The sequence below is a fragment of the Heterocephalus glaber genome, unplaced genomic scaffold, assembly GCF_053883595.1.
Source record: "Heterocephalus glaber isolate CG9 unplaced genomic scaffold, H.glaber_assembly_v1.0 deba00000818, whole genome shotgun sequence".
Taxonomy (NCBI): domain Eukaryota; kingdom Metazoa; phylum Chordata; class Mammalia; order Rodentia; family Bathyergidae; genus Heterocephalus; species Heterocephalus glaber.
Window position 1 is genome coordinate 4,622,447 of NW_028258164.1, and position 19,996 is coordinate 4,642,442.

Below are 19,996 nucleotides of genomic sequence, written 5' to 3' on the forward strand. Positions count from 1 at the left end.
TAAGTGAAATAAATCAGACACACAAGGTTAAATGTTATAGTTTCTCGGGGCCGGGGATTTAGCTCAGTGTCTCCACCACCTGCCCCACAAGCACAAGGTCCCGAGTTCGATCCCCAGTACCAAAAAAAAAAAAAAGCTACAGTTTCTCTTATATGAGAAACTCAAAGTATAAATAATTTAAAGTGCATAATAAAAGACATCATAATAATAGATATTGGGAAATGGGAAGAAAATGTTCAAATGAGAAGAACAAAGGAGCAGGGGAGGAAGGGACAAGAAAAAAAGAATAGAAGTAAAAATGGAAACAAAGCTTTTGTAAATAAGGAGGGGAAAACAGGTTGAAGGGAGGGGAGGGGAATGGGAGAAAAGAAGCAGCAAGATATATCCCGTACAGGTACAAATTCCCTAGGATGAATGTTATCATTATGCATATCTACAATGTACCAATGAAATTAAAAAAAGACTCTGTGGAGATGGGAAGGGAATGTGGGGACAAGGGGAGACAGGAGGGCAGGAAGGAGGAGAAGAGTGACAATTAAGGTGCACTGTGTATACATCCTGACTCCCCAAGATGAGGGTGACTTTATGTATTGCAAACAGACACTAATAAAAAAGAAACTGAAAATAATAATGCAACATAAATAGATTACAATGGCAATTACCTCCTTCAGAATCCTTTCATTAAAAAATTGTTGGAGTTTTTCATTGCAATAGTTGATACAAAATTGTTCAAAACTGTTATGTTCAAAGTACTCTGAAAACAAAACCAGAACCAAGGTCACCATCATCAGAGCAAATTCATATAAATTTATCTTAGAATAAAACATTATTGTAGCAATGACAATTTAACATTAGGCTAAAAAACACATATAATTGTTGTACACTCCCCAAATATTCTTATTTCATGACAATTTTTGCTATCCATTAAAACTAAGTACTAAAAACAACCTTGCTCTAATTGACAAAAAAGACGCTGGTCAGAGGAGATAAATGTTATATAGTAAAAATATAATACAATGGGGCTGAGGATTTAGCTCAGTGGTGCCGCTGCTTGCCTCGCAAGCGCAAGGTCCCGAGTTCGATCCCTGGTACAAAAATAAATAAATAAAATATACATGTACACACACATGTATATATATATATATATATTACAATGGAAGCCATTCATAGTTTCTAAAAATATAGGTGTATAAAAGCAGTCTAAAGCACAGATGACTTAAAATGCAATTCTTCTAAAGATGTTTTTGTGCTTTATCTGTAAAACTATAGTTATCAAAAAACACTATGGATCCTGATTCATTTCAGAAATTAAGAGACTGTCATACATAATGTCTAAGATCTACAAAGCTCTGAAATTTTATGATGTTGTATGTATGTGTTGAAGATCAAGAAACAACGAAAGACAGTAAAGTCTTAAGTCAGTGAGGGGCTTTATCTGCCTCTGAACTAAAGATAATAACTTATTGTAAATTTTCAAATACATATCAAATCAAAAGCAAAACTCTGTCCCTCTCAAAATGTAAGCACTCTTCCCTTGACAAAAGCAAACAAACCACAAAGGAGAATCACACCAACTCCTTTAGGCCCGAAAAAACCCCCACATTGGCAGAGCCCAATGTAAAAACCACCAAATTTACTTCAAGATTTCTGCAACACAGTTATTCAGAACATAGGAGAATCCGGATTGTATTTAGTGGGCCACTTAATTTCTGGTTGAACACTCCCAAAGTTATTCACAAGGACTTACCTTGCTATCTTCATTTGATGGAGAATGAACTGGAAATAGCTACTGGCTGACAACACTAGCAGTGGAATTTACACAGGGTTGTGAGGATGGCCTCTATCGGTGGTGGTGAACCTATGCCTGCCACATGTGCTGCAGCCAGCTGCTTGCTACCATTGAAACCTCTAAAAGGTTTGCTGACACTGGCCTAAATGTTACATTAACCTGAACTCAGCACATCATGTTAGTCAATGGTTTTAGTGACTTTAATATCTTAATTAGTAAGAGTCAAAAGTTTATCTTTATTTCAGTTATGTTAATAGGGAATACAGGCATCTTAACTATACTGATTTCAATCAACATGTTTTAATCTTGGCTTTAGTGTGATGAAAACTACCTGCAAGGAGTCTTTTTTTTAAGCATCAGCTTCCTCAGCCTATATGCCCATCAACAGATAAATGGATAAAGAAAATTAGGTATAGATACACAATGGAATACTACTCAGCCATAAAGGATAAATCTGTGTCATTTGTAGGAAAATGGATGCACCTTTAAACCACAATGCTACGTGAAATATATCAGACACAGAAGATTAAATATAATATAGTTTCTCCTATAAGACCGAAAATACAAATAATTTAAAATGCAAAATAAAAGTTAGATGATAGGAAACAGGGAGGTAAACTTTGCAGAGATGGGGAGGGGATTGAGGGATGAGGGAGACAGGAGGAAAAGTAGGAGAAGGAGAAGGAAAAATGATTAAGATGCAATACATACATGAACCAGTTTGGAATGTGTTTAGTATCTATCCCAAACATACATTAATAAAAAAGGGAAAAAATATAAAACTAAGGAGTGAGGTGGGACAAGAAGAGTGAAGGGGTAGGTTATGTACACGCACGGATCTGCCAAAAAGGAACCTACGAACACAAATAGCAAATCTACACTAACAAAAAAGAGGTGAGACCACAAGAGCACTGACTTCCTATGTAAAGCATATTATGAGAGGCAGATATGAGCATATAACTGAAAATAGATCAAGTGAAAGACATTAGAGTTTTTAAAAGTATTTTTAATATATGAAAAGAAATACCAAACAAATGCAAACTCACAAAAGAATCTGTACTTACCAAAGCCAGCAATGTCCAAAACTCCAATAAAATAGGAGGATGTTTCGAAAGGGAAACACTGGTTCACTCTGTTCACCACGTGATCGAATAGATGGCTGTAGACAGTCTTTGCCAGGGCATCCCGGGCATTGTTTGCTTGCTCCACTTTCAGGGGGACCCTGAAGGAAAGCAGGAAAAGACTGCCAGTGAGCATCCCCATGGGGCAGGCACTGTGAGGGGAGCCAGGTGCCCAGTCAGGAGCATCTGCACAAACGCATCATGAGGACACAGCCCCAAGAGTCCCGCATGAGGGCACAGGGGCACGGGGCTAAGGAGAAAACTGCATGAGCAGACCTAAAAGGATCGGCTAACTTCAGATCAGACATCTAGCCCAGGGTAAACTAACCACAGGCTGTACACTTCACGTTGCATGTTGAGTATGTAAAAACTACTCAGGAATAATCTTCCTTCTGACTTTCCTTAAGTGCAAGAGAAACTGCTTAATTCAAGATGACTTTTAATTTTGATAATTTACTTACCTTGTTTAGGAAAAAGAAAAGTTCATTATCTGAAAACCTGAACTGCCCAACTCTACTACATAACTAACTACACGGTACCACAGTACTAGATCTGCAGATACAAAGCCCGCTGTCTGGAGGAAAATGATAACCTCATGAGCAGAGACTGGGACAGAGAGAATCTCCCAACACAGGGCTAAATGGTGTATTGATAAGCACGGGGCCCAATGGGAGGCCCAAGGGGAAAAAAGTCAGATTTGTTTTTTGTTTTTAAGGGACATAAAGAGGTTAGGCAGAATCTTAAAAAAAAAAAAAAAAAAAATTCGAACACTGAGATTCCATCTCACCCCAGAAAGAATGGCTATCATCAAGAAATCAACCAGTTACAAATGCTGGTGGGGTTATGGGGAGAAGGAAACCCTTCTCCATTGTTGGTGGGAGTGTAAATTGACACAACCACTATAGAAATCAGTGTGGAGATTCCTCAAAAAACTAACTGACCCAGGTATTCCCCTTCTAGGCATCTTCCCAAAAGAGTTAAAAGCATCATACCACAGAGATATGTGTACACCCGTGTTTACAGCAGCACAATTTAAAAACAGCCCATATCCCGATCAACAGATAAATAGATCAAATATATAAGGAAAGTGTGGTTATATACAATACAGTACTACTCTGCCATAAAGAAGGATAAATTTGAGTCATTTGCAGGTAAATGGATACACCTCAAGACCAAAATTTTAAGTGAAATAAATCAAACCTGTAAGTTTAAACATCACATTGTTTCTCTTGTGTGAAAAACTCAAAAAGGTAAACAAGATAGATATTGGGAAGCAGGAAAAAACATGTTCAAATGGGGAGGGGAACAAGAGGGCAGGGAGAGAAGGAAGGGGAAAGGGATTAAAAAAACAGAAGGGAAAAAATGGAAATGAAGCTTCTCCCATTGGGGCAGGGAAGAAAGGCTGAAGGGAGGGGAGGGGACTGGGAAAAAAGAATTAAGATACATTATATACACGCACAAATTCCTTATGATGAATATGATCATTATGTATGGCAAATATGTGCTAATAAAAATTATGTAAATAAAGACTTTAGAAAACATGTTTGAAACAGAGCGTGGGTCCTCCAGAGATAGAGGTGCTACAGTCTGGAACTGGGGACACTTATGTGTTCTGGGGGCAGAATCTGTCAATCTATAGAAACTCTAGGCTTGCTTTACAGGAGAAAGACTAAGACCCACCAACTGGTAGGAAGATAAAGGCTCATTTCACAAGTAAAATGATGGCCCACTTTAGAGGGGAAGTCAGGGCACCAGTTCATTGTCTTTCTTAAGGTCAAGTTTCTGCCCTAAAAAAGAGAAACTTGAAGGTATTTTTAAAACTCATTTAGGTCAGCCTGACACTGGAGTCCTCACTAAATAGTGCCTTTCCTGCTTATATTTCCTGTTATGGAACCCATAAAAGCAAGTTTCATGTGGGTACCCCAACCAGAAAATACAGAACTGCTTGGGAAGGGTGAAAATCTAAGGACCCTCCATGGCCTTTCTGGGCCTTCCCTAGAACCCAAGGGGAATTTCAAGGAGCCAGCAGATGCAGGACCTGTGACAGCATGGATCTGAGATGTCCTGAGTCCTGGGTGCTCACAGGATGCGGGGCTGGGGGGACGTGACCAACCCACTGACAGGACCACTGCCAGATGCAGCAGTAAGAGGTACAGAAACTCAGGTGGGTGCAGTTGGGAGGCAGCGGGTCACGGGCCTGTGACACCAACACCGGAGACCAAGTCTCACCCCATGCCATCCTGTCTGCTTGCCGCCTGCCATACAGTTCCGCCATGATGCTGCCACCTCACCACAGGCCTAAGAGCAATGGAGCTGGTTGACCATAGACTGAAACCTTTGAAAGTGAGCCCAAAATATCCTTCCCCTTCAAGTTGTTTTTCAGAGGTATTCGGTCACAGAGATGAAAAGATGACTGACTCAGGCACTGCACTGTAAACTCCATGCAAAGCTTTTCTTCATGCTAATAATAATTTAGAATTAGCAAAAACAGAAAAAATCAGACTAAGCACATCTTCCTAATACCTCGAAAAGTGTAAGAGGTAGCAAAATTTTTGAATGCTTGAAAGCCTTTAAAAAATCTTTAGTTGGGTGAGGTGGCACACACCTGTGGTCCCAGCTACACAGGAGGCTGAGGCAGGAGGACTGCTTGAGCACAACAGTTCAGGGCCAGCCTGGAAAACTAACCAGGCTCAGTCTCTTAAAAAATAAAACAAAAATATGTCATCCACTAAAAGAAAGTCTTTGTTTTAATTTTTTAAAGTGTTTCTGAAATGTCATTGGTTCAATCTGCCTTATTTCGCAAAGGATGGAGGGACCTGACCTTTTTCCTTACAAATGAAGCCTAAATACCATTTTCATTCTACAATACCAGATATAAAAATGCATAAGATATAGGATATTGAGCCCAAATTGTACATATACCTTGGCATAATCTAGAAGCTCTTGGTTGTTGGTTTTAAAAGTCTAGGCTGGACCCTTTCTTTACTTGCCATTTGCAATTTCCTCTAAATGAAGAATTCCAGGAGTAAGGAGAAATTCCATTTGCTGAATATTCTGCTGAAGTGAGTTCCACTTAGTAAAGGTTTTAGTTCTTATCATTTGCATGGAAAATCACTTTTAAAGTAAAACTGCCTACTGCCTGAAACAGTCAGATATTCACAGTCGTCCAAGTGTAAACCTGTCTCTTGCCTTATAAATTCCAAACCCGTGCATGTAGAATACGTATCTGTAAAAAACAACTTTGCAAACCTCTATGTGGCAGATAGCTGGAGTCAGATGTACAGAATTTTGATCTACCAAGCACAGCTTTTAAAATATTAAAATGAAAAAAAGGAGTGACATAAAAAGATCAACCTGAAATCTCAGTGTTCTCAAACACATTTTTTTCCCTTAACAAACTGCAAGGCAAGACTTGGTAAAGCAAGACGTGAGGAAACTTACTTTATAACTGTTCCTTTGGTGCCCCCTGCTGTTGTTAGCATAACTCTCGTGGTTAAACTTACTCGAAGATCATCTTGGTCCAAACCCAGTAACTCAGCACAATATTCCAATGACTGAGTAGATCTGTTCTTCAGATTGCACCCACCTAACAAAATACATTTTAATTTGAAATTAATACATATTATTTAAACCATTCTTTTAAGTTTAGAATTAAACCTCACTTATATAAAACTATGGAACACTCGAACTCTCAAACCCACCTCACTTTTCCCCACTCTCATCCGATCCTCCCATAACACAGTCAAAAGACCCCAGCTCTGCACTTTTGCTTTCCACAGGGACAGCTACCTGCCATCAAGTGCAGCTCAAAAATACCACATGGAAAATCCCAGAAATAAACAACTAGTAAGATTTAAATTTGTCCCCTTCCAAGCATCATGACAGAATCTTGTGCCATCCCTCCAGGGACCTGAATCATCCCACTGTTTAGTGCATTCATGCTAAAATTACATCATTCTCAAAAAGGTCACTGCCAATAATTCATTTAAATATATCTTTTTCACCATATTGCAAAGTTTCTTATATATCTCCAGGAATTATGAATGCTAAGATAAGAAAACAATTGGGGTTTTTTAATAGCCTTAAAAAGGGAAGAGGCTATAAAATAATGTAAGGTCTTCATGTCACTGCCTTTCCAAAAAAATTCTTTGAACATTTTTAAAATATGATGTTATAATAACATACATTTTCATTACAGAGAATTTTAAAACCATAGGCAGTCCCAATAGGTACATTCTACCTTTCCATCATGCAGAAGGTTTTTAAAATGACTGTTAATGGTCTTATTATGAAAAATAAACTTTCCAATAAAATAATTATAAAAATATTGAGTTCTTTTTTTCCAAAGTAGTAGGACATGCCAAAATTGAGCTCTCTGGGGGAGGGAGGGAAACCAGTTCTAATTTAAGAAATCATTTGGACCTATGGGAGGAGTTATAGGAAAGATTAGAATTAATATAATAAAACCTTAGCTATTTTAAATTAAAATAATCCAGTTTATTAATTCTCTTGATCTACTGCCTTATTCCAATCTTCCGATTCTCATCTCTCCTGCAACAGAAGGAACTTTGAGAAGAAAAATAAGGGACAATGTGCCATGTCTCTTTGATTATTAAGTTTTCTTCAACTAACTGGACCATGTGACATCTGTGATACTCTGTATACATTGACATGATCCACCACAGGGCAATCATAAGATCGCCCGTCACAAGGCTCAGTAGTCTGGGAGAGTAAGGGACAATTATCACAAACTCCTGGCATAAAAATGCCACCTATCCTTTCCAAGTGTGTTAATGCTTCCAAGCGTGTTCATTTCTGTACACTCAAAATCTTTTTTGTGTATTGCTTTCAGTCTCTCAAATGCACCCTTCCTTCATATAACAATACTAAAGAACAAATGAAATGCACATTAACATTCATTGAACTTTCAAAATGAATTTACCAATTACTCTAAAAAACTGATAAAATTTAAAGCACATTTTCAAATAACCTAATTTTGCTTGAATTTTTTTCATTTTAAATAGGGACTAATCTTTATTCGTTCACAGCCTTTACTGTGATTACAATGTGCCAAACACAAGTATGTGAATCACTGAATAAACAGTTAGCTCATCTATTATCTTCACAACCTGAGGTAGGGGCTCTGATTATCCCTTTAGTGAGGAAACTGAGGTTAAATTCCTTCCCAAGGTCACCCAGCAGCCGGGGCATGGCGATGCAATCTGATTCAAGAGCACAGGCACTCATCTGCTATGCTGCCTGTCTCCCACATTACTGATTTCACAGGATACTAAATCTGAAAGTCATTAAGACTGTCTATTTCGGTCTGCTCACCCACAGATCACAAGCCACAGTAGCCTGGGCACTAAGGGACAATTATCACGAGTCAGGCTGGGGTAGAACCAAGCTTGCACACCTAAAATACCATCAATAATCACACACATTACTTAAATTCTGCATAGGTTCCACTTCTGCAAAATGGAAATGATATCACTTCCCTCATTATTTCTATAACATTTCAATTATGGTTTTATTTTACACGAAATATAGACTATGGAGAGTCCTGCACAGAGTGGACTTATTTTTTTCTTTTCAGCAGTCCCAGGGTTTGAACCCAGGGCCTCAAGAATGCCATGCAAGTGCTCTACTGCTGAGACAGTCCCATCCCTGACACACTTTGAAATGTCCTTTTTCCTTGAGTGCCCCTTGAGGCATATTCTTGCCAGGTCTTTTATTTTCAAAGCACTTCTAATGGATTATCTCGTTTTGTAAATGAAAATCAAATCAAGGCTCAAGGAGCCTCGGGATTTGACACAGAAACCCACATTCCTGGACCGCTACATGAGGTGGTGCCACAGGTTGTCTCTAACTCAATCTTAGTATAAAATTCTGAGCAATGCCTTAATGCAGGCTGACAATCTTTTTTCTCTACAGGGCCAGGTGGTAAATATTCTGGGCTTTGCAGGATGCGTGCCATCCATGTGGCAACTACTCGGTGTGCCATCCGTGAGAGGCGGCACAGACACAACATCTCTGGACGGACAGTGTGACTGCGTTCCAGGACACTGTGTTTATAAGAACAAGTGTTGATGCAGACAAGGCTCCCAGGCCATCGTTTGCCAATCCTGCCTTCATGGATCACAGTTAGACTCTGGCAAAGTCCTACTGTTTATTAGAAACTGAAACATAAGAGCAGAAAAGTCACTCTTCACTAGGTATTTAGATACTCTCCAAATTCCATTAAGAATGAAAAATTTAATTTATTTTCATTTCCCATTACTAAGGAATTGAACCCAGGGCCTTTACACTGAACTACACTCTCAGTCCTCTTTTATTTTTTATTTTAAACAGACTCTTGCTAAATCCCTAAATTGCCCATGCTGGGCTTGAACTTGGAATCCTCCTGTCTCAGCCTCCAAGAATGCTGAGATTACAGCCATGAGGTACCACACCCAATTAAGTACATGGGCTTTTACATATTACACTGTCTTGATGAATTAATTGATCCAAGTTTAGACAGTGAACCAGAAAATTTTCAAAAACATCTTAGTTGATGATAGAGAATTAATCTGTTAATTATTAAAAGTATAATTTAGTTGGAAAATTTAACTAAATATGACCCTATTAGTAAGAGCTACTGTCTGTTCAAAACAAAGCTCACAATGAAGCATTTAATTTGCCAGATTCATCGTATAACACAATATATTCTAGAAATTTCTAGAAATTTTAACAAACCTGCATATTAGATTTGATTTTCATACGACCAAGAAATGACAGAAATGCTACCTTTGTTCCTCTAAAACAGAACAAAACAAAACCTGAAGTGCTGCCAGCTTCTTCAAAATCAATATTTCCAAGGTGCAGGACACCAGCTACAACTCGGAATAGATCCAGCTTTTCTTCGTCACCCAAGCCAATTTTTTTCATGGCTGTGCACATTCGAATGAAATCTCCATGGTCATCTAACAGGGGATCTTTCAAGGAGCCTGCCTTAAGATACTACAGGACAAGAAGATATCAATTAACTGGTCTTAACATTACCTAGCAAATGAGAAATGATGTAACATATCTATTACTGCAATACAGAACATGCAAAAATAAAATCTGTCAAGGGAAAAACAATCATTTTCTAGCACATTCTAAAACTGACTAAAAGTGAACACTAGACCTCTATTTAGTTTTTCTTAAAACTGCATGTGAAATTGATAAATATTTCCATAAAACTTTCAATTAAAAGAAGGAATGAGATGATTTGTGATTAAGTTAGAATTTTAACTCTTAAAGCATTGTAATTCCAGGCTATTAGATAAAGATATAAATTCAGAGAAAAAGGAGGAAATATCTATGGTTGAAATGAACATCCTCAGATTATAAAGAACTGAGGTAGTAATGCATATATCAATAATTTAATTGGGGTCGGGGATTTGGCTCAAGTGGTGCGACCACCTGCCTTGCAGGTGCAAGGTCCCAAGTTCAATCCCTGGTACCAAAAAAAACCCCAATAATTTAATTATTTCACAATTTGATACAATACCAAAAGAGTACAATGTGCCCTAATATATTTTATACATATATACAATTTTCATTTGTCAATTAAAAATAAACAAAAAACAGGTTAAACTTATAATAAAAATTTAAATCTGACTATTCGCATGACACTACTTTAGGTTAACTGCCACCAACTACACCAATGTTAAACAGAAGCATGCAGTGGGCAGTGGTGTAGGTTGGGGGCCAGAGAATTTCTTTTAACCTTTTCATGTAAATACATGTAGGGCAAAGTATATTACTAAGGGTATGATTACTCTAAGAACTCATACAACAACTTAGAACATTTCAGAAAAAAATGAAGAAAAGATGTTTTCTCTCCTAAAGAACTTGCATCTAAAGTATTCATCTGTTAGAACCTACAAAAACTCAGAAAAAAAGATGAAGATTAGGCCTGCAAAAGCTAGCAAGAGAAACATGAAAAGTTATTGGACGCAGAATAAATAATAAATAGTCTAGGAATTTTCCAGAACTTGAGAATGAAGAAGTTAAAAATAGGGAAACAGCATCACCATTAATTAGCATTAAAATTGCCTCCAGATATTTTTCTCTTAGCAGTAAACAAGTAACAAGTTTTTTTCTTCACAGCTAAAGTTGTAATCGTCTTTCCACAAAATTCTTTTTATTTTTTTCTTCCTGGTTTGTTCTTGTTTTCTGCAGCACTGGGGGTTAAACCCAGGGCCTTCTACATCCCCAGCCCTTATTTTATTTTTGGGCAGGATCTGAGTCGCCCTGGCTGGGCTCAAATCTGTGATTCTGCTGGCTCAGTCTCCACAGTATTGGGATTATGGGCATGTTGCCACCACTGTCCCCAGCCCACAAAATTCTTTAAAATGTTCAGTTAGGTGTGAAATTTCTGGAAAATGTCTAAAACATGAAATTCCAATTTATTCTTAGAAAGAAGCAAAGGAAACAATCACATGCAGCCAGAGTTAGCAAAAAACACACATGCAGAATTTTTAGTTTGCAATGGAATATTTGCTTCAGTTAAAAAACTGTTTCTAATCAAATGTTAATAAATACATTTGCTGTATGGCAGACTAAAAATACTGCATCCTCCTAAAAATTACACACAGCGTAAAGACATTCAAATGAAATTAGGGAAAGATTTAATTAGTCAAATGATCACCTCATCCTCCTGATAAAGAAGACATAAAAAGTAATTTAAACATTATTAATGCACTGTTCAACTGCATATAATATACACACCCATTTTCTCTCACCTTCTTTCTCCCTTTCTCTCCCTCAACCCCCACTTCCCTGTCTCAGTAATGTGAATAAGATTTCTGACACAGTATCTGACTCTAGAAGAAGAAAGAATGCACTTCCTCTCTGGGGAGCACATGCTGGTTTTCTGTCCTTTCTTCTAATTTCTATGCCAAAAGATCACATTCATATATAAAATTTTCTATATTTATCTATTTTTATATATGTCTAAAATGTGTATTTTGTCCTTTCGGACAGCTGCAATGTCCTAGGAAGTGTCTTGATCATCTCAGTGGGAAGAACATAACTTCTACATTTTTGATGTCTTTTAAAAGTATAGTCTTATTGAGACCGGGCATTTAGCTCAGTGGTGTAGCCCCCTGCCTCCTCTTTTTTAAAGTAATACTTAATGTATAATTATAGTTAATTACTCTTAGAATAATTTAGCAAGACCAAAATACAAAACTTTTCATAATATATTCCAGAACGTAATGTTTTAAACAAAGAAACTATCACACATAAACACCCTTTCACAAGAATGTTTAGTCTATTTCTTGCTGGTTTCAAACTTAATTCCAGCCTTGAAGCAGACAATAAATTAAAGACATATTTCACACTTAATCCCAAACAGGCAATAAAAAAGGCAGCTTCAACATCTACCAGATGATGATTACTGGGTGAGAGGGTAAGAGGAAAGCTCTGCAGCTCCGCACATGCCACCGAGTGACACGGCACGAGGCAAGCAGGGCCTGACAGAGGGGGGACTGAGGCTTTGCACAGATAACCCTAAAAGTATGAAATCTTATCTGGGCTCCGCAGTAAAAATGTTTCTTGCAGCATGGTTCTGCATTGAGGATATCAATTTTTAAAAAACAGTCTACTGTACCTCAGGACTTTTGCGGTTCTGTGAAATCTGTTTGTCAGTTTCTTTGTTAGCAAAGTATCTAGTGCAGCCTCGGTTCAAATACTATGACAAAGAAATTTAAATATTATTAACATATATGATCCACAGAGAAATAATACAAAAGAAAACACAATTTATCAAATAGTGTCAACTTAATGAATTTCTAAACACAAGTATTAGTCTCAATTAAAATCAATACTTCTATAAAAAAATCAATACTTCTATATTTTATAAGCATTTTAATCCTACAAATAAAACAAAAATATTTAAAATTCCTAACCCTTGAAAGTAGATTAAATATAATAATTTAAAAAATAAAGATCAATACCCATAATCCTCTACTTTAATAGGGCTGCAATTTTACATCTTCTAGTCTCAAGCATCTTTTTTTAAATATAGTTCATAACATTAAGCACTACAGATAATAATGAAAATCACCTTCCATGAAATACGTAACTCTCAAATAAGGCTGCACATGATGATTTATTTATACTTCAAGTAATATCTTGAATTTGAAAAATTAAGGACCATCTTCATTTCTTAATTTCTGAAATTTAGACTACATTCTTCAAAATGTCTTTCACATTTACTGACAATTAACAGTGACTATTTATAAATTACAGTATGCGCTTTATGGATCAAATATTTCAGTTTGCTTATTTCAATTATTTACACTGCTTCCCCAAAGCATTTTAAACCTAAATGCTTTTAAAACATAGAACAGGGGCCGGGGATTTAGCTCAATGGTCCTGCCGCCTGCCTTGCAAGCGCAAGGTCCCGAGCTCAATCCCTGGTACCAAAAAAAAAGGCACATCATAAAACATAGAACAAAGAAAGCTGTTGGATGAAAATAGAGGTTGAGCTTTAGATTTCAGATTTTTATATTAGGATGTTCACTTGGTAAAGTCTATGCAAATACTCCAAAATCCAAAAAACTCCAAACTCTGACTTTTTGTTTTATTTTTTGAGATAGGATCTCCCTATGTAGTTCAGGCTGGCCTTGAACTTACTATGTAGCCCAGGCTGGGCTCAAACTCCTCTTGCCTCAGCCTCCCAAGTGCTGAGATCACAGACATGTGCCAACACACCCAGAAAACTCTGATGCTGCTGGTCCCAATCATTTTAGATAAAGGCTACTCAATCTGTCACATACTGTCACAAACAGAACCTATTACTCACATTTATGAAGGAGTCTGGAAGGAAATATACAGAAAATAGAATGGAAAAAACATTTTTAAACACTGGCTTCTCTTAAATCAGGTCAATAGGATTCCACTATAAAATAGCATGAATTGCAAGACTAAAAAATACCACATATATACACCAGAAAAAATTATTATAAATTTGAATAATTTATGGGATAAATATTTTATAGATGGTCAATTTTAGGTGATCAATCTGTCTCTCCCCTTCCACTATAACTAAATACTAAAATACAGCAAAATCAGACAGAGACATCACAATTTTTTTCTTCCCTGAATCTTTAAGCTAAAAAGAAAAGAGAGGAAATATAAGACTGGTAAGCATTTTCAATTGACTGCTTCTTCTTACTTAATAGAATAACTGTAACATAAGGCCAAAAGTTATACTTGCTAGAAAGTGTTTAATGCTAATATTTCACTCTGCTATTTGAATTATAGACAGTTTCAACTAGCATTAGTCCTTGTAGAGGGCCCAGGATCAAGCCCCAGCACCCCACAAACATAATGACCCAGAAAGATACTTGCTTCTTCCATCTTAGCTACATTAGAAAACTAACTATTCCTGCCACTCATACTCTATCCAGCTTTCATTATATTCAAGGATGTTTGTACCACTATAGCAAACTCTTCCATAAAATGTGAAAAATATTTTAAAACTTCTAATAAGATGAGCATTTAAAATCTTTTATTTTCTAAAATACAGTGCATGTGTAGTTAAGATAAATTTTTCCAAACAAGTGTATTTCTAAAATTCTTTATGTGCCAATTTGGATAAAATAATGACAAAAAAATTCAACAATTTTAGAAGCATACACCCTACTATAGACCTCTCCTTTGTATACATGATATCAGGTGTAACTAGAAAGCTTAACTGTAGAAAAACTGATAAAATTATCCACACTTTCAAGTCTACTTAAAGCAGAATTATTTGGGGAAGGGGAGAAAGGAGAGTTTGTATGCTCACACGAGAGGAATGTGGAAGTTCTCCCACTCTGCCTATCCTGAGGAGTGTCCTGAACAAAGGAAATCACGCCTGCTGCCTCACTTTACAAAGGTGAGAAACTCAATGGGTTGACAAAGCCAGGTCATTGTTATGATTGGTTATATGATTCAAAGTAAATTATTTTCCTTTTCTAAAAACAATAGGAGAAACTGTCTCTATTTTCATGAAGACAAAAATGTTAGCAACTAACTTCAAATTCCAATTAACCACTTCACAGTTTACTCAAACATCACTTGGGCAGCGCATTTATGTATTGACTATCCCAAGTGTTGCTCGGGCAGGTGTTGAATGTTTTAAGATATACCATACACAGAAAAATTATTGAATACATCTGATAAAATTGTCGTTCTTATATTTCCTGTTATATTATCTTATAAAAATTAATGAAAAAATATGCAATTTTTGGTCATCCCGTATTTAAGTAATTGGACTGCTAAGTGGTTAATATGGAGACTTCTAGTCAAGGGTGGACATTTTAGAAGGACATAAAGAGATGCATTTACAAAGCAAAGATGATTCTTAAAATTTCCAAATACATTTAAAAGAAGCTACTTGAAGTGAAAGAGAAACTGTCTGCAAAAACAAACACAGAAAGTAATAATTAAATGTAATAATAAGTGTGTAATGGTTCTCAAATAGACCATTCTCACCCAAAGAGGACTATCAGAATCACCTGGGAACTTGGCACAAACTACATCCCTCATTTCCATTCCACGACAGTCACAGCACTGTACAGGAATGCAATTTTCTGAGATTTTGTACATTATGTTAACCATCCCAACCATCACTTCTCAATACTCTACTCCCTGGGCTTGTGATTCTCCACATTCCTCATACTTCCCTCCAAATGTGCTGCCTTTCCTGGGCAACTTTTTGTCTGTTTATCCCTATCAGCTCCAGAGCTCGAATCCTGCCACATGTTTCTCTACATTATGCCTGGACAATCTCATGCACTCACTGCCATCTATCACCTGAGTACTGGAATCTACCAAACTTCACATTAGTATTTCTGTCTTCTAGGTATCTCCACATAGAAGAAAACTGAATGCATTCTCTATGCCATAACCTTACCTCTTGACCCAATAGTGGTATTTACATCCACCCAGTTATCTGAGTCAAATTTTAAAAAACTATTCTACACTCCTCCTTCTCCTTATTACAGTCAATCTTGAAGTCCTATCAATGTTACATTCTAATATCTTGCACAGTTCCTCCTCTATAACTCTGTCATTGTTAAACCAATTTAGGCACTTTAGCAACTCTTGCTTCAACTACAGTTCCTAACCAATCTACCAATGATTTCAATTTCTATCCATTCCCTCCCCTTAAAACCATCCTCCATACTAAAGTTAAAGACAAGCACAAATTTGGTGTCTTTCTATCCAAGCACTTCAAGTAGCTCTCTAGTCTCTCTCCCACTACTTCCTGCCTTACTCCTTAATATGTTTCCTGCCTTTCTTTGTTCATCTTTTTGGCATCCACCAGGAATACCTTTTGCATCTTTCTTCACCTACTGAACATCTGAAAATCCTTCAGGATTGTGATCCAATAATTCATTCTTCAGTAAGCCTTTCAATAACCCTAGGTACCACATCATTCTACCACATCATTGTAGGCTATACATCATTCTACATATTCTTCTTTCTTATTCAATAGATCAGGCAGACGCTTGTGTGCATTTCCCACAACAATCTAGGTGCTCAGGAACAAGGGTTGCATCTTATCTTTTTAATCCTGGCACAATGCCTGGTACCTAACGGGCAGGAAATAAATATGTTATTGAAGTGAATTAAGGCATATAACCACATGTCTTTTATTAATATTAATTCAGTGTAAGTCAAAGGTAACTTTAAAGGCAGTATTACTGAACTATTATAAATTTCTAATTAAGTTTAAATTAAAATGGGGCTTAACAGCTATCCTTTAAGCTACTGCATTTTATACTTTCTCATATAGTACTATACATTAGTATCCCTTATCTGAAATATTTGAAACAAGTGTTTCAGATTTTGGAGTTTTTTTAATTTTGGAGCATCTGTATATATTTTCTAGTTGAGTTTTCCTAATCTCAAAATTCAAAATCAGATTTTGAAATGCTTTAGATTTGAGGTTTTCAGATGAGAGATGCTCAACTACCTGTACTATAAACTCAGAAATGAATCTTAATAGAGAGCTCTTTGGTATAGCAATCATTCTAGCACATCATACAACCATTCCTAAGCATCCAGGGGGATCGATTCCTTGACCCACTATGGATACTGGACATCAAAACCTGCAGATACCCAAATGCCTTACATAAAATGGTAGACTATTTGTATATAACCTACACATATCTTCTGATATACACTGTAAATCACCTCTAGATTATTAAAATACTTAATAAAATGTCAACACTAAGTAAACAGTTGTTGTACTAATGTACAGACTGAGCAAAGTCACAGCCTCCCGCCCCTCACCCTTCATCCCAGTGACACTTCCAACCCACAGAGGTAGAAGGTACAGAGGGCCAGCTAGGCTTGACGTAATATAAGTTTTCAACACACACACCTAGGTTTCAAAATCCACTAAATTAAGTTTTCGGGATGAAGGCAACTCAATTTGCAAGCACTGTGTGAAATTTATTTTTTTCCAACCTACCCGAAAATTATCTGGGGAGCTCAAATGAAGTTTTTCCCTAATATCTTCAGAAGCACCGGCACACAACCTATAAAAGATATGGTAATTCCTTTCCTCTTTGCCTTGAACACAGATTCTAGACTTCTCTAGAAGATAATGTGAAACGAATCCTCCAACAACTGAACTCTAAAAATCAAAATAGAGAAAAAATACATTTTTCCATTTACTCTTAAAGCAGAACACAATGTTAAATTATTTATCATTTCTAATAAACATCAGTCTATCAAAGAGATTGCAATACTCATCAAATACAGAGGGAAAAGCATAACGAAATGTGAGCTCAGAGGTCACCTTCACTTTAAACATCTTCATGTGGTCTCCAACCCAGATCCTTCTAAGTTTCGAGTCCCTACAGAATCAGAATTGACTGCACTGTGCCTCAGTGCATGTCTCCACCATGGCCCGTTCTAGACGGGAGGAACTAGAAGACAGGAGCTCACAGCTCCAAACAAAGGACTGAGAAGGGGACGAAAACACTCATTACTATGACTTCACTGGTACACACTACTGAAATATCACAATGCACTCTTTAAATATGTACAGTTACTAGCATGTTGATCAAGACAACAACAAAAGAATAAATTATGGAGGAAAAAGAATAAATATCAATTAGTACTCGATGATGCAGTCAAATCCAGGATTTGGGTTATAAACAGTGAAAAGAGCTTTGGATAGTCATAGTGAACATATATTCTCCTATCAAAAGTAACCAAAAACGGGCTGGGGATTTAGTTCAGTGGCTCTGCACCTGCTTCGCAAGCACAAGGTCCCAAGTTCGATCCCTGGTACTGAGAGGAAAAAAAAAGTAACCAAAAAACAATTCAAGGAATTCATCCTGAGTTCCAGTACAGGACAGATTCTAATAAGATGCTTATATTTTCCATTATCACTACCCAAACATATCATTCCAAAACTCGCTTTCACTTACCTTTTCATTGAAATGTATTTCTACAAATTTTCCAAATCGACTGCTATTATTGTTGCGAACAGTCTTTGCATTTCCAAAGGCTTCTAAGAGTGGATTAGCTATTAAGAAAGAAATGAAAACATCTATCAATAAATGAACATGAAAGAAAGTTACAAAATGATATTTATAGTATATCTCCTTAGAAAAATACTGGATACATATTCTAAAAAATATTAATATGGAGAAATTATACAATGTAAAAGTTCACAAATATTTAATGATTACCCACTATGTTCAGGTACTACTCAAGAATAAGAAATGGAAAAATTACTCAAAATATATGAAAAGAAAATGTCAATGTTATAGGAAAGACTAAATTTCTAAAAGTCACTAGGTTACAAAACTTAGAATTCAGTTTTTAAAATTACTCCCTATGACATTCACAGTTGTAACAAGTACACCAACGCTAGAGGACTACTGATTATAACGGATAAAATAGCAAAAATACAAGCAAGAAAGTTATTACTTAACTTACTTTTCTAAAATATTTATATGTTGTTATAACCTCCAGATTAAACATTTTTATATACATATCCAATTCAGTTTAACAAATTAGAAGTTTATAAAATTCAGAAAGGTTCTCAGAGTGGTTTTAAGTTATTTTCTTATAATCCCACTGACTGGATAAGAGTTACTAGAATCTACACTTGTACTCACCAAAGTCTCAATTCTAAACACACATTAGTATTAATCTTACATATTCTTCACCATCAACCTCAACTGCTTCATAAATCATCCAAATATTTCCTATGAAGCCCTTTAAAGTCCATTTTCCTTATTCTTTCCATGCCAGAAAGCTAGTCTTCAACCCTTTTTAAAGATCATTAGCCATTTCACTTGCCAAAATAATTTAGAAAGTATTAAAACTACAAAAAGTGTTAGCATATATCCTACTTTTCAGATGGGCAAGAAAACTGGGGCCAGTAAGGTCAACTAATTCTCAAAGGACCAAGGACTTGCTGGTGCCTGAAAAAGGACTCAATCCCAGGCCTCCCAAACTCCCTAATGACCTACAAAATAATTTATTAAAAATTTAATATACATAAATTATCCAAAAATGGGATAAGAAATGCTCCATCAGAAAATCGCATTTAATTATCCTATTAATAATAAACACGTTCCCAAAACAAGTGAATTTTCATTATGAATGTATCCAACAATTCTGTAACCATCCAGCTACATCTACTACAAGGCTGCAGGAACATTTAGAATAACACTTTTCAACTTTTCTCAACTAGAACACACTATACACTACATAGCACATTGCCACAGAAGAAATCAGGCTTATATTCAATTCTCAAGTAAATAAATCAGAATACTAGTCTTTTATTGAGTTAACTCATAATGGTTTTTTATTTATTCAATTTTTAAGGGTGAAACTGAATACATCATGAGGGACACAAGGGAAGAGGAGAAAAGGAAGAGTAAATAGAGAAGCCTAAAATATCCCCAGGACCTGTAAGAAGATCAGCAGCACTAAAGCACAATGATATAGAGGAACAAAAACTTGAGACCAGATGAGAGGGCCTGGGGCCAGGCTGAGGAGTGCAGTGTAGCTAAGAGTAGGGTTCTGGAGCATT

At 36.4% G+C, this 19,996-nt stretch overlaps 1 protein-coding gene across 13 annotated transcripts in view; it reads right to left on the bottom strand.

Annotated features, from left to right (window-relative positions):
* Myo6 (myosin VI) overlaps positions 1 to 19,996 on the bottom strand; it is a 164,458-nt gene that overhangs the window by 65,129 nt on the left and 79,333 nt on the right. For all 13 annotated transcript variants that reach the window (XM_021243782.2, XM_021243780.2, XM_021243779.2 and 10 more), the window contains 7 exons: positions 18,378 to 18,475; positions 17,411 to 17,575; positions 12,551 to 12,631; positions 9,729 to 9,909; positions 6,352 to 6,496; positions 2,854 to 3,011; positions 663 to 754 (listed from right to left, as the gene is read on the bottom strand). In XM_021243782.2, coding sequence (XP_021099441.1) covers positions 663 to 754; positions 2,854 to 3,011; positions 6,352 to 6,496; positions 9,729 to 9,909; positions 12,551 to 12,631; positions 17,411 to 17,575; positions 18,378 to 18,475 — 920 coding nt within the window. The remainder of the gene's footprint in view (positions 1 to 662; positions 755 to 2,853; positions 3,012 to 6,351; positions 6,497 to 9,728; positions 9,910 to 12,550; positions 12,632 to 17,410; positions 17,576 to 18,377; positions 18,476 to 19,996) is intronic.